Source organism: Cetorhinus maximus, chromosome 9 (assembly GCF_964194155.1).
Source record: "Cetorhinus maximus chromosome 9, sCetMax3.hap1.1, whole genome shotgun sequence".
Lineage (NCBI taxonomy): Eukaryota > Metazoa > Chordata > Chondrichthyes > Lamniformes > Cetorhinidae > Cetorhinus > Cetorhinus maximus.
In genome coordinates, this window is record NC_135887.1 from 137,480,398 (window position 1) to 137,495,808 (window position 15,411).

General features: G+C 43.6%; 1 protein-coding gene across 1 annotated transcript; it reads left to right on the forward strand.

Moving 5' to 3' along the window:
- The first annotated feature begins 2,652 nt into the window (after positions 1 to 2,652).
- LOC144684265 (secreted phosphoprotein 24-like) lies at positions 2,653 to 15,148 on the forward strand. Its single transcript, XM_078547901.1, has 5 exons — positions 2,653 to 2,853; positions 2,977 to 3,095; positions 5,881 to 6,003; positions 11,815 to 12,006; positions 14,740 to 15,148. Exons 1-5 carry the CDS (start codon positions 2,802 to 2,804, stop codon positions 14,755 to 14,757), a joined length of 504 nt encoding a protein of 167 aa, XP_078404027.1. The 5' UTR covers positions 2,653 to 2,801; the 3' UTR covers positions 14,758 to 15,148.
- The last annotated feature ends 263 nt before the right edge of the window (positions 15,149 to 15,411 follow it).

The following is a 15,411-nucleotide window of genomic DNA, read 5'->3' on the forward strand; positions in this document are numbered from 1 at the left end:
ACACGCTGTTGGGTGTGTACTATAGGCCCCCAAACAGTCAGGGAGAGATAGAGGATCAAATATGTCATCAAATTTCAGAGAAGTGTAAGAATAATAGGGAAGTAATAGTCAGGGATTTTAACAGCCCAAATATTAACTGGGATAGTTTTAGTGTGCAAGGTAGGGAGGGAGCAAAATTTTAAGTTGCATCCAGGAGAACTTTTTTAGCCAGTACGTAGAAAGCCCAACAAGGGAGGGGACAGTCCTGGACCTAATATTTGGAAATGAGCCCGGGCAGGTGGAAAGCACGTTAGTAGGGGAGCATTTTGGAGATAGTGACCGTAACTCAGTTAGATTTAGGATAGTTAGGGAAAAGAATAAGGTTGGGCTGGGAATAAAAGTTCTAAACTGGGGAAGAGTAATTTTACTAAGATGAAATGCGGTTTGGCCCAAGTGGACTGGGAACAGTTACTTGCAGATAAAACTATGTCAGAACAGTGGAGGCATTCAAAGAGGAGATAGCGAGCGTACAGGGCAAATATGTTCCCATAAAGACAAAATGGGGGACCAAGTCCGGAGAACCCTGGATGTCAAGGGACATAAACATTAGGATTAAGAAAAAAAGAGAAGCTTATGGCAGATACCGAGGGCTCAATACGGCAGAGTCCCTAGAGGAGTATAAAAAGTGCAGAGGGGAAACTTAAAAAGGAAATGAGGAAAGTTAAGAGAGTGTATGAGAAAGCATTGGTGTGTATAATAATGGAAAAAATCACAGGCTATTGAGGGAGGCAAGGGAAAAGATATCAGGGGTTCTGGCAGTAATTTTCAAATCCTCTCTGGCCACAGGTAAGCTGCCAGAGGACAGGAGGACTTCTAACGTTGTCCAATTAGTAAAAAAGGGAGGAAGGGATAGACCAGGAAATTACAGGCCAGTCAGTCTAAGCTTGGTGGTGGGGAAGTTACCAGAAAGAATTCCAAGGGACAGAATGTATCTGCACTTAGAGAGGCACGGATTAATCAGGGATAGTCAGCATGGATTTGTTAAGGGAAGGTCGTGTTTGACAAATTTGATTGGATTTTTTGAGGAGGTAACCAGGAGTGTTGATGAGGGTAATTCATTTGATGTGGTCTACATAGATTTTAACAAGGCTTTTGATAAGTCCCACATGGCAGACTGGTCAAGAAAGTAAGAGCCCATGGGATCCAAGGCAAAGTGACATGTTGGATCCAAAATTGGCTGAGAGGCAGGAAGCAGAGGGTGATGGTAGAGGGATGTTTCTGTGACTGGAAATCTGTTTCCAGTGGGGTTCTGCAGGGCTCAGTGCTGGGGCCCTTGCTGTTTGTGGTGTACATAAATGATTTGGACTTCAATGTAGTGGGTATGATCAAGAAGTTTGCGGATGACACGAAAATTGGTAGGATGGTAAATAGTTAGGAGGATAGCCGTAAACTGCAGGAGGATATCAATGGACTGGTCAGGTGGGAAGAGCAGAGGCAAATGTAATTCAGCCTGGAAAAGTGTGAGGTAATGCACTTGGGGAGGGCTAACAAGGCGAGGGATTACACTATGAATGGTAGGACACTGGAAAATACTGAAGATCAGAAGGACCTTGGTGTGCTTATCCACAGATCCCTGAAGGTAGCAGGGCAGGTAGATAAGTTGGTTAAGAAGGCATATAGGATACTTGCCTTTATTAGCTGAGGCATAGAATACAAGAGCAGGGAGGTTATGCTGGATCCATTTAAAACTCTGGTTAGGCCATAACTGGGGTACTGCATGCAGTTCTGGAATCTGCATTATACCGAGATAGATGGGTTCTGGATTGGTAAGGGGATCAAAGGTTACGGGGAGAAGGTGGGAGAATGGGGTTGAGAAACATATCAGCCATGATTGAATGGCGGAGCAGACTCGATGGGCCGATTGGCCTAATTTCTGCTCCTATGTCTTATGGTCTTATGGTCTATAGGAAGGATATGATTGCGCTGGAGAGGGTGCAGAGGAGATTTACCAGGATGCTGCCTGGGCTGGAGGGTCTGAGCTATGAGGAAAGATTGAATAGGCTGGGGTTGTTTTCCTTGGAGCAACAAAGGTTGAGAGGGGACCTGATGGAGGTGTATAAGACTGTGGGGGACATAGACAGGGTGGATAGGAAGGGACTTTTTCCTTTAGTGGAGGGGTCAATAACCAAGGGGCATAGATTTAAGGTAAGTGATAGAAGGATAAGAGGGGAGTTGAGGAAAAACCTTTTCACACAGAGGGTGGTGGGAGTCTGGAACTCACTGCCTGAAAGGGTGGTTGAGTCAGAAACTCTCGTAACATTTAAGCAATATTTATATATTCATCTGCGTTGCCGTAGCCTCCAGGGCTATGGGCCAAGCGCTGGAAAATGGGATTAATGTAGTCAGGTCTTTGTTGACTGGCACGGACAAGATGGACCGAATGGCCTCCTTCTGTTCTGCGGACATATGAGAGTATTTAATTTGAAAACGAACTTCTTTCTCAATTGAAGTTGGTCAGAAATAATTTCAAGGTTGCCAAAATCATTAGCAGCCTAATTTGTATCCATTACGGAACTGAAATTGACAAATATCGTTCTTTTCAAGGCCTATTGCTACATCTAATGAAATTTTTGGGTGCCACATAGTCAACTATTGCTAAGATGTTGTAAGAAATAATAGAAGTGGTGTCAGGTTGTGGTCAGGTTAAATTGTTTTTTAAGTTGTGCTACTGCTCTGCGTAGCCTGAAGAATATAAACATTGAACAGAACCAGGCAAGACAAGAGTGAACGGGAAGTGTCTGCTACCAATCCTTACAGACAAAATGAAAGCCATTCTCTGCATTTTTGCTGTGGTTCAGATCCTCTACTGCTGTGGCAAGTATTGGAGTGTGCTGTCGATTGATTGGAGTACAATTTGTTGCTCTGATGATTGAGTGTTAGCCTAAATGATCATTATTCAACTGTATTCATCCTCCGACCTCTTTGGTTTCAATTCAGGAGAACCGTGTGGAAATTCCACCTTCGTCAGGAATGCACTAAATGCTACAGTTACGGAAGTGAACAAAAATTTCACAATTAATCATCTCTTGGCTGTGACAAGCTGTAAAGTACTAAATGTAAGTGCCACCAAATTCAACTGATTCATTTTTGTCTTCTGCCAAGCAAGGTATCGTCGCGGTTATGTTACTAGACGAGCAATCTAGAGACCTGGAATAATGATCTGGCAAATCCCATCATGATGGGCGGGGATCAAATTCAGTTAATCAAATAAATGTGGAGTAAAAGGTGAGTGGGGGGATAAGTTGAAGCAGTACTACGCAAATCACTTTGATTCCCCGGGGATACACAAGGCAGCCCGCAAACAGCACGTGCAGGTTTATTCAATGATATCAGTGGAGAAACGCACACAGATAACAGCCTGCGGTACTCTCTGCCCCCCAAGGAGTCGATGTAAGTCTGTCTAGTATTGCTATACAAACAAATGTTTCCCTCAAGTATCTGTAATGGTGACCAGGAAACAACTGGTTTGTTCCAAAATTCTTCCGTTTAATTATGTCTTTTAGGGAAGGAAACCTGTTGTCATTACCCCATCTATCCCTCTGTGACTCCAACCTTAAAGCAACGTGGTTGACTCTTAACTGCCCTCTGTAATGGCTGAACAATCTATCCCCATCGCTATCAAAGCACTGTGCAAAACTAGAAAAATAAAACTGGGTGGATGGCCTGGCATTGATCTCGACACTGGAAATGACAACGACACACCTAGCCCAGCCCACTGTGCAAAGGACAGTGGACTGGGATGTCCATGTCCCAGACATCTTCATTGGCAGAACACACCAACCAGAGGTGGGCAGCATAGTGCACTCAACAGGGAGTGGTCCTGGATGTCCTCAGCATTTTGACTGTGGACACCATGAAGTCTTTATGATATCAGGTTAAACATGGGCAGGGAAACCACTTGCTGTTTACCTCTGATAGCTCTCCCTTGACTGGTGAATCAGTCAGTGCTCCTTCATGTTGAAAACCACTTGGAAGAGCTACTGAGTGCAGCAAAGGCACAGGATGTCCTCTGGGTGGGAGACTTCAATGTTCATTACCAAGAGTGGCTTGGTAGTACCACTACTGAGTGGGCTGATTGATTCCTGACACAAGCAAAATACTGCAGATGTTGAAAATCTGAAAAAAGAAACCAGGCAATATCTATGGGCGCAGAGGGGCAGAACTGACGTTTCAGTCAATGGCCATCCTGTCCACCAACTTGTTTTTCTGGTCTGCCAAGTGAGTCATTTAATTTTTCAAACTTTTAACTTTTAGTTTATATTATAAAATATATGATTCTAACTGGCGACTTCCAGTCCTCAGCCCCCTACTCCAGTTGCAGTCTATGCTGCCGGTTTGTCATCCCTGAGGCTTTTTATTTTATAATACATGATAAGAAACTCATGTTTTTGCCTTTTTTATTTCATTAATATATTTTAGTGAAACCCTGTTCGATAAAAGCCTGATCCTTTTGTTTAATTAATGCATTTTTTGGGCCTCAACTGGAATATGTGCCTGGTTTTGGACACCGAATTTTAGGAAGGAAGTGAAGGTCTTAAAGAGGGTGCAGAAAAGATTCACGACAATGGTTCCAAGGATGAGAAACTTCAGTTACATGGATAGATTGGAGAAGTTGGGACTGTTCTCCTTCGAGGAGACAAGATGGGAAGAGGTTTGATAGAGGTATTCAAAATTATGAGGGGGTCTGGACGGAGGAGATAGGGAGAAACTGTTTCCATTGGTGGAAGGGTCGAGAACCAGAGGGCACAGATTTAAGGTAATTGGCAAAAGAAGTGATGGTGACATGAGGAAAAACTTTTTCACGCAACGAGTGGCTGGGATCTGGAAAGCACTGCCCGAGAGTGAGGTGCAGGCAGGTTCAATACAGACGCTCAAGAGGGAATTGGGTAATTACCTGAAATGGAAGAATGTGCTGTGCCAATGGAAAAAGGCAGTGGGGGGGTGGTTGGGGGGGAGTGGCAATAGGTGAATTGCTCCTTCAGGCTGAATGACCTTTTTTTGTGCTGTAAAGATTCTATGATTGTATGGGCTGGAATTTACACCTTGCCCCCTCCCCCAACGCTGACGTATTTGAAGGCAGCGGTCTTGTAAAATAAAGCGGGCGGCTTTCCCATCACCTTCCTGCTCACCTCTGACCTGCCTCCCATATTACAATGGGAAGGGGAGGCATCAGGCATGCTGTCCACCCTTGGGCCTGTCAAGGCCCGTAAGTGGCCAATTAATGTTCCCCCCACTTCCTGACAACAATTTGACAAGATATAAACTATACTATTATTAAAATTCCTGTGTTAGTCAGTCACATTTTGTCCCGAAATCTTAATGTCTTCCTCTGTGTCACGGAGTCATTGGGTGGAAATTAACGCCCTCCTCCCCAGGGCAAGTTTGGCAGTAGCGGGATACTTAATTAGTCAGGATTGTGGGGGCTGGGGATCCCATGGCCTTCCCGTCTCCAGGTAGTAAGGCCTATGGATGGCCTTCCCAGTCCGCTGCTAATCGAGGCCCTTAAGTGGTCAATTAATGCCCACTAAAGGGCCTCATCCCACTGCTTGCCATGTGGGGAACCCAGCAAGCATAGCCGTGATGGGCTGCCTGAGTGTTCCCAGGAGGTGGGGGGGGGTCCCTCATTGATACACTCGGTGATTGAGGACCTGGCATCAGGAAGGGGGGTTGGGGGAAGGAAGGTGCTGACAGCCAACACTTGCCCCTAACCTGGCCTCCTTGGATTACAGAAGTGTAATAATGTGCAGGAAATGCATAATATTTTTGTTTGATACTGTTTCATTATTGGCATGTATTATTTCAAGCACCCTTCATTAAGCTTAAAGCTTTCCATTTTGTTAGATCACTAATTACGACGAAGGCTTTTACTATGTGGATTTAGAAATTGATGTCCAGGAAACCACATGCCTGAAAGCTTCTGGAAAAGATCCGGCAAATTGCTCGCTGAAAACTACTCCAGGTGCAGTGAGTATTCCAAAGTTTGATGTTTGCTTCTCTGTTGTAATCAATCTTTCGACTGGAGGCTTCAGTGTGATGGTAAAATGACATAATGAGTTACCATTGGAACAGTTAACCCTCTATAGGTTGATATTTCTCATTGGTCCCCACACACAGAAACCAATAAACCATCCCCTTGTTTCTCAGCGTTACAGTGGTAAGTTTGCAAGGATTTGCTGTCAACATAGAACCTCAGTGAACACAATCTTGGATTAGGGATAGGGTAATTAAACCATAAACTGTAACATTGATTTTTAGACCACAAGTGCCCTCAATGACTCTCCTCCAATGTCCAGATGAGTGGGACTGGCCTTTTTCACCTATCCAATAGTAGCCAGAGCATCACCTGCAATGGCTTGTTTCCAGCTTCCACACAGTTACCTCTAGGCTGTCTCCTCCTTCTTCTTCGTAGGCAGCCCCTCAGGGTTGAGGGACACTTCCTTCTGCTCTAGTTCAATGGGTTCTGGGATGACTGATAAATTCAATTGCTTGAACTGCAGATTCTGCCAGATGCGGGGCAGATGGTGTTTAAAGGATCGGGTAGATAAGTTGTTGGGAGGTTTGTGCGCTCTTTCTGGTGCCTTGACTTTACCTCTGATTGTTCCCGATTAAATCTCTTGGTGTTCGATGCTTTCCCCGGGTGAACCTTCCCCATTTTGGTCGGTCACAAGCCAAGGCCTGCTGTGAGGAGGTGGGGATGTTTGACCTCTTCAGGGGTGGCGAATTTCAGGCTTCATCCCTGAAGAGCATCCTTAGCTATACTCTGTCCCTCAGCAACATCATCTAAAGACATTGGGCTGGGTTTTCAGATGTCTTGTCTTCCTGCCATACATAGCCCACTCCTGCAGAATTGGTACGTTTCCTAACACCTTTATTTGTATGAAAGTTTCTTTATAGGTGGTGGAGGTGTGGGGGTTCCATGTTTGAAGTCAATGTCTCTCTGACACAATCTTTCTTTCCAATAGTGTTGACCATCTTCTTCTCATTCTCTCATAATGTTCTTTCCACCTCCCTCCGCTGTGTCTATTCCAGAACTCTGCTCCAGGACCTGAATCCTGTAATAAACCCCATTCATCGGTCACTCCTGTCCTCACTGACCTTCATGGGTTCCATATTGCCCAATGAACTCATGTCAAAATATTCTTCCATATTCCCATAGTTTTTGATGTAATAATGATGTCTGCCGTGTTGTTGTAGTAGTGGCTTCATTTTAGTTTCCTTGTGTTGTGATATCGAGATCTTCGTTTTGCCATCTCTTCTCATAATGTTGCCCCACTGAGTGTCCCTCCTCATAATGATCTCCCACTGAATGTCCCTTCCAGTAATTATCTCCCGCTCTCTGTGCCTCCTCGTAATGATCTCCAACTGACTGTTGCTCCTTGTAATGGTCTCCCACTCTCTGTGCCTCCTCGTAATGATTCTCCTCTGTCTGCCACGCCACCCATTAATAATGAACAGAATTTTCCTAGCCCCTTTGAGGCTGCAGTAAAGGCACAGTGTGGGGGTGGGTTGAGGGCGAGGGTCACGGAAAGCCATGTTGGAATGGCTTCCCAATATATTCCCATCACAGGGAATTTCCCCAGTGGAACCCTGGGAATCTGATCATCTGCACGGAAGGAGGCAGGCAATTTAAATAGTAATGACTCCAAGTGGTGGCGATTTTGCGGCACTAATGGCATTTTTCCAGCAGCAGAATGGCCCTCTCCCCAAGAAGGCGTGGGGATGTCGGCAGCACCCTCGAGGTGACCTTCCTGTGTCAGCCTCGCACGGGCATCAGATCTGAAGGGTCCACCTCCCAAAGGGGGGACACGGGAAGGAAAATATCCAACTAGAGGGACTACCCCACCGATCTCAGGGGCCGATTGGCTTCCCTCTCTCGAATATGTAATTATCTTTATGATCACAGGGCACATCTATTTTGAGGTGCCCTCCTGGCCTCCTAAGTGCCTCAGCAGTGCCCATCTCTCCTGGTTGGGCTGCCAAGGCTCCCAACCTTCTGGCTCTGGATTCGGACTGGCAGCACCAGATATTCACCTGCCATCCTTAACAGGATGGCGAGAGTAGAGATGGCCAATTAGAGATGGAGGGGTTCTCATATGAGGAAAGGTTGAGCAGGTTGGGCCTCATTGGAGTTCAGAAGAATGAAAGATGATCTTATTCAAGCATGTAAGCAGGGGCAATGGTGGTATAGTGGTAATGCCACTGGGCTGGTAATCCAGAAGCCCGTGCTAATGCTCTGGTGACATGAGTTCAAATCCCACCATGGTAGTTTGAGGAAAATTAAATTCAGTTCTTTAATTAAAGATACCTAGAATTGAAAGCTAGTCTCAATCATGGAGATCATGAAGCTATCATAAAGTGTTTTAAAAACAAATCTGGTTCTTAAATACCCTCTGAAATGGCCCAGGAAACCACTCAATTCAAGGACAATTAGAGATGACCAGCAAACGCTGACCTTGTCAATGATACCCACATCACATGAAAGATTCGGGGGGAGCTTGATGGAATAGATGCTGAGAGGCTGTTTCCCCTTGTGGGGGAATCTAAACTCGGGGGCACATTTTAAAAATAAGGGGTCTCCAAATTAAGACAGAGATCAGGAGGAATTTCTTCTCTCAGAGAGTCATTGATCTTTGGAATCCTCTTCCATCAGACTGGTAGTAGCAAATATAACCCCTCTATTCAAGAAGGGAAGGAGACAGGAAACTATAGGCCAGTTAGCCTGACTTCTGCTGTGGGGATGGTGCTAGAATCGATCATTAAGGCAGTTATAGCTGGGCACCTAGGGAAGGCCATTGGGAAGAGTCAGCATGGTTTTGTGAAAGGGAAATCATGTTTAACCAATTTTTTGGAGTTCTTTGAGGGGGTAACATGCGCCATGGATAAAGGGGAGCCTGTAGGTGTACTTTACTTGGATTTCCAGAAGGCATTCGAAAAGGTGCCACGTCAAAGTTTATTGCAGGAAATAATAGCTCATGGTGTAAGGGGTAACATAAGCATGAATAGAAGACTGGTTGGCTGGCAGTAAACAGAGAATATGCATGATTGGCTCTTTTTCTGATTGGCAGGATGTGATGAGTGGAGTCCCGCAGGGGTCTGTGCTGGGGCCTCAACTTTTTACAATTTATATCAATGACTTAGATGAGGGGAATGAAGGCATGGTAGCTAAATTTGCAGATGACGCAAAGATAGGTAGGAAAGTAAGTTGTCAAGAGGATAGGAGGGGGTTGCAGGTGGATAGAGATAGGCTGAGTGAGTGGGCAAAAGTCTGGCAGATGGAGTACAATGTGGGAAAATGTGAAATTGTTCACTTTGGCAGGAAGAATAAAAAAGCAGAGCATTACTTAAATGGAGAGCGACTGCAGGATTCCGAGGTGCAGAGGGATCTAGGTGTTCTAGCGCATGAGGGACAAAATGTTAGCATACAGGTACAGCAAGTAATTTAGGAGACTGATGGAATGCTATCCTTCATTACAAGAGTTACTGAACATAAAAGTAAGGATGCTATGCTTCAGCTATACAGGCCATTGGTGAGACCACATCTCACAAATGTGTGCAGTTTTAGTCTCCTTATTTGATGAAGGATGTTAATGCATTAGAGGCGGTTCAGAGGAGGTTTACTAGATTGACACCTGGAATGAGTGGGTTGTCTTATGAGGATAGGCTGGTCAGGCTGGGCTTGTTTCCACTGGAGTTTAGGAGAGTGAGAGGTGATTTGACTGAAGTATATAAGATCCTGAACAGGATGGATGTGGAAATGATGTTTCCTCTTGTGGGTGAGTCCAGAACTAGGGGGCACTGTTTTAAAATTAGGGGGTACCCTTTTAGGACAGAGATGAGGAGAAATGTTTTCTCTCAGAGGGTTGTGCAACTTTGGAACTCTCTGCCTCAGAGGGCAGTGGAAACGGGGGGTCATTGAATATTTTTAAGACGGAGGTAGATAGATTCTTGTTAGGTGAGGGAATCAATGGTTATTGTGGGTAGATGGGAATGTGGAATTAGTAATACAAGCAAACCAGCCATGATCTTTATAAATGGAAGAGCAGGCTTGATGGGCCGAATGGCCTACTTCTGCTCCTATTTCATAAGTTTGTATGTATCTAGAGAGGCTGGATCTTTGAATATATTCAAAGTGAGCTAGGCAGGTTTTTGAAGTACAAGGGAGTCGAGGGTTATGGGGTAGGGAGGAACGTGGAGATAAGGCCACAATCAGATCAGCCTAATCCTGCTCCTATTTCTCATGACATTATGGTCTCATGATCTCTTCCATTCCAGCCAGACTATAACACTGGTTTGCTCAAAATGCTGATACAAATTCTACCTTTGATCTCCATAGCCCATGCAGACTAACACTAAACTATGTCATGAGAGTATAATAATTTTCATATTTTTCCGGTTTATTGTAAAGTAGGTGTATGGGGCTTGTGTTTTTCTGTCTGTGTGTGTGATTTAATTACATTCTGTAGCCAAACAGACTGCTAGTTGAAGTTATCAAAATAAGTAAGGTGTAGAAGTGTATTTAATATGCTAATGAGTAACCATGGTTGGGGTCTTAGCATGTAAGGTGTAAAGGGAATTTGCATTTTTAGATAGATGAAAGGGGATTTGAATTTCAAAGAGGTTAATGAGAACAGTAGCAACATGAAAAGATGTATATTATAAGAAAAGTAAAGTTCCAAAGACATATGGAAATAATAGAATTTACACATTAAAAAGGATGAAATATATATAAAGGAGAATGTGGCTATGGGTCAAGGGAAGGCATCATAATATCTAACAGCAGGGTGTGAAGCATCCAGTATTTGTGCATAAGCCTGCTGTCTACAGAAACCAAAGCTGGAGAAAGCCACTTTGAATTGCACTGTCCAGGGTATTGTGTTAATTTGCTAGATCTGTTTAAAATCTAAAATATCTATTTTTAGACCATTGCCTTAAAGGGGGTGTAACCGGGAGCCAGGTTAATTAGGGTTTTTAGGAATTATTATGGTAATAATTTGTAGACCTATGTATGTGCTTGAAATCTTTTCTTTTGCTAATAAATATTTTAATTTTAGTTTAAAAAAAACCTCTAATAAGCCTTAGTGGACTTAGTACTTCTGAATTCAGGGCACACATCTCAAAATAAATAGAAATTGCAAAACCATTGTGATAGCGTGATCAAGTTTCCCTCGTGGATTTGATCCACCTGGGACACATCATCTGCCATGTCATAACAGTTACAATACATTAAGAGCACACAAAGCAGACTTCAGATAACATGGAGCCAGGAAAATGCACTTATGTTCACCAATCTTTTCCATTTATTACTTTACCATGGTTATATGGTCTGCCCATGCTCTCTAATCACTTTCATATTATAAATGGTGATAGAACATCATTTCCAGACCCTTAAGATATGGATGAATGACTTTCCTATCTCTTAAGTTTCTCATCCTTGCCAAAGCATCCCTGTTCAGGAGAACAGAAAACAGTTTTAACCCATTGTGCGCTGATCCCAGAAACAGCCCAAGCCATTGAGATACAAGGGTAGTATTAATACATGTTACCATAAGCAGCTTGAAAGATCTATCTCACAATAGCACATTGATATGAAATGCAACTTTCACCCAGACAATAAATCAATGTCCTGTGTTAATAAAACCCTTAATGTTTACAGTATCCTGGCCATCAGGCATGTTACCATTGGTGCAATATTCCACTGTTGCTGCCTACTCAATTTCTGAAAATCTGTTCTGGTGTGGAGCACTGTTACTGAAGTATCATCTTCTGTATCTTTAGAAAACTGCTCATTGCACAAGCTGGGTCCGTTTAATGAGGGAGTTGAGTGAGTGTGTTAAACTCGTGTGCAGGGAAGCAATCTTGACAACGTCCATTGCGCCTGAACCAACAATGATAACTCAATCAACAGCAATGAAAATGCCAGCATCAACATCAATGTGGATTTGGTCAATTATGATGGTTTTCTATAAAGTAAGATTATGAATTTGTTTTTTTTTCTATACTACTTTGATCTTGTACACCTTTACGTGATCACCTCTCAGATGCCACCCTTCAAAGCTGAAAAGCGCAGGTTTACCAAGTCTTTTCTGAAACACTCAATTCTCGGACAGCAGGATCACATTCACTTTCTGAAATGCCTACAGGATTTGAAAACCTCCTCTGTGTCTCAGTCATCAGAATGGGACACAGTACTCAAAGAACTGGCGTGACCACTTCAGCATGACTTCCTCTGATCTGAACTCTGCTGTTCTAGTTACATAGATCAGCATTTCATTTGTTTTTGACTATTGCCCTCCAATGTTTATACATGTTCAGGAATCTCCTTACACCTAGCAAAGGACACACAATTGCTATTGTACCAGTAATATTTTACAATATTCTGAAACCCGTTATAATGACAGCAGAGAAATGAAGACCAAGACCTGTGGAATCCACTTGTCAATAACCTCCAGAGAGAGTTTATCAATTTCTAAAAAGACTGTACTTTCCAGGATATAGGGCAGGATCTTTCCTATGGTGGGCGCCAAGTGCCACCCGCAATTGGCTGCCATTTTACGCAGGCGGGCCAATTAAGGCACGCCCAGTGTAAGACGCTCAGCGCTACCTGTGCGGGCGAAGGGGTGAGGAGGGAGAGTTGGGGAAAGCGCTCTACAGCGCATGTGCGTGAAAGAGCGCAGCAATCTCCCTGAGGCACAGAGCTGCCTCAGGGAGATTGAACGGACATTAAAATAATTAAAGAGATGATTTAAAAATGTATTTAAACATGTCCCTTTTCATGTGGCTGTGTCACCTGAGTGGGGATATGTTTCTGTATTTATGAAAATGTATTTATTTATTTAATAAAAGTTCAGGAAACCTCATCCCGCTCGTGCGTGAGGTTCCCTGAAAAACGCGAAGGCCGCTTGGGCTTTCTGCCTGCCCGCCAACCTTAAGGTTAGACGGGCAGCGTTCACAAGTGCTTCAATTAATTTCTTAATGGCCTTAATGGGCCGTTTACATATCGGCGGGTGCACAGCCGACTCCGGCGGGCTCCCGCCGAACGGAATGTCACGATGACGTCATCGCGCGTCATTTTACGCGTTGGCGTGTCGGGCCCGCCCCTGCACGCCAACCGGAAAATTCTGCCCATTGGCTGTCAGAGTGGTTAAGCACGACGAACTGTTACATAGGAACATACAAATTATGAGAAGGCGTAGGCCATTCGGCCCCTCAGGCCTGTTCTGCCATTCAATAGGATCATACTTGATCTGATTGTGGCCTTAACTCCACATTCCACCTACACTCCCCCCACTCCCCCACGCCGATAACCTTGTTAGTCAAGAATCTATCTCCCTCTGCCTTAAATATATTCAATGGCCCTGCCTCCATTGCTCTCCGAGGAAGAGAATTCCAAAGGTTCACCGCCCTCTGCAAGAAAAATTTCTCCTCATCACCATCTTAAATGGGAGACCCCTTATTTTTAAACTGTACCCACTAGTTCTAGTCTCCCCCATAAGGGGAAATATCTTTTCAGCATCCACCCTGTCAAGTTCACTCAGGGGCTTGTTTGTTTCAATAAGATCACCTCTCATTCTTCTAAACTCCAATCGATTCAGGCCCAGCCTGTCCAACCTTTCCTCATAGGATAACCTCTACATTCTAGGAATTGGTTGAGTGAAACTTCTCTGAAATGCTTCCAAAACATTTATGTCCTTTCTTAAATAAGGAGACAAAAACTGTACATAGTCCTCCAGATGCAGTCTCACCAATGCCCAGCTGTTGCAAAACATCCCTACTTTTATATTCCATCCCTCTTGCAATAAACGACAACATTCCATTTGCCTTCCTAATCACTTGCTGGACCTGCACACTAACTTTTCCTGATTCATGTACCAGGACACCCAGGTTCCCCTGTACTACAGAGTTCCACAATCTCACTCTCATAAATAATAAGCTGCTTTTCTATCCTTCCTGCCAAAGTGACCAAGTTCACATTTTCCCACTTTATACTTCATCTGCCAAATTCCTGCCCACTCAATTAACCTACCCATATCCCTTTGCAGGCTCCTTATGTCCACTTCACAATTTACTTCCCTACCCCATCAGCAAATTTAGCAACAGTATATTCAGTCCCTTCATCCAAGTCACTGATATAAATTGTAAATAGTTGAGGCCCCAGCACTGATCCCTGTGGCACTCCACTCATCACATTTGCCAACCCGAAAATGACCCATTTATCGCTATCCACTTGTTTCTTCTTAGCTAACCAAACCTTTACCCATGCTAATATGTTAACCCCTACACCATGGCCTCTGTGTTGCCAGGATTTGTCCACATTGGAGGACTTGGTAAATATTTCCTTGTGAGAATGGAATCAATTGCCCCAATTTCTTTTAAACTCACCTGCACTCACACAGCTACATGTGAGCAGAGGTAAAACACTCCACATACCTGGGTTCGGTTATGCAGTAACAGCAAATGACACTTCCGGATGGTACCACCATGAATATCCCATTGGGACACTCACATCCATTTCCAACATCAGACCCTTTCCACGCAAGTGTCCAAGTCAGTTATTTTCAACTCAGCCAGCAGAGATTTCTCCGCTCATTCAATAACTGAATAACATTCACCAAAAAAAAACAGTTAGAAAAATGGTTAACTAATATTCAGCTGAAACTATCGCAAAGTCGCAGTGAATTAATTTTGCTGATTGAATTACAGATTTTAGAAGGAATCTGAAGATTGGACAGAGATGTCGAGGCAAACAAAGGTGATAAATGAGAAGAAAATTGCACGTCATGAACTGTTTAATTTTAAAACATTAAGATCTGCATTTAATTATGAATGATTCACCTTTAATAGTTAGATTCTCGTGCTATAGCTTATTACATTTTTGCTCATGATGTTATCTTCTGTTCAGCAATGTGCCCGTTAACTAAATCATGTGATATATTCCACACTAGACGTAAATGTAAACCCAGATAATAAGCATAACATTGAATTATTGCATCATTACACAGACTTTTCAGTTCAGCATATTATATCTATTGCGCCAGATGTAAGATTGCTAGCAATCTGGTTTGCTAACTGTGCTTTGCCTTGAACTAAATTAAACGCCAATTGCCACAAACATTTTTGAAATGTCATTCATCACATTTACTAAAAGTAAAAGATCAATGGAACCACAAGTAAAAACAGCAGAAAAACCAGCATGAAAATACCGAATACACCACATTTCCCTATGCCTGGGGCAGAATGTTACCACTTGGTCAGATGTCTTGATATTGGGTGAAAACATGAGTCGTTGGCACCCCTGGGTGGTCGGCAGGATTTCACCCTGAATTTTACAGGTGGCAGCCAATTAAAGTCACTTCCATCCCCCAAGAACTTGCC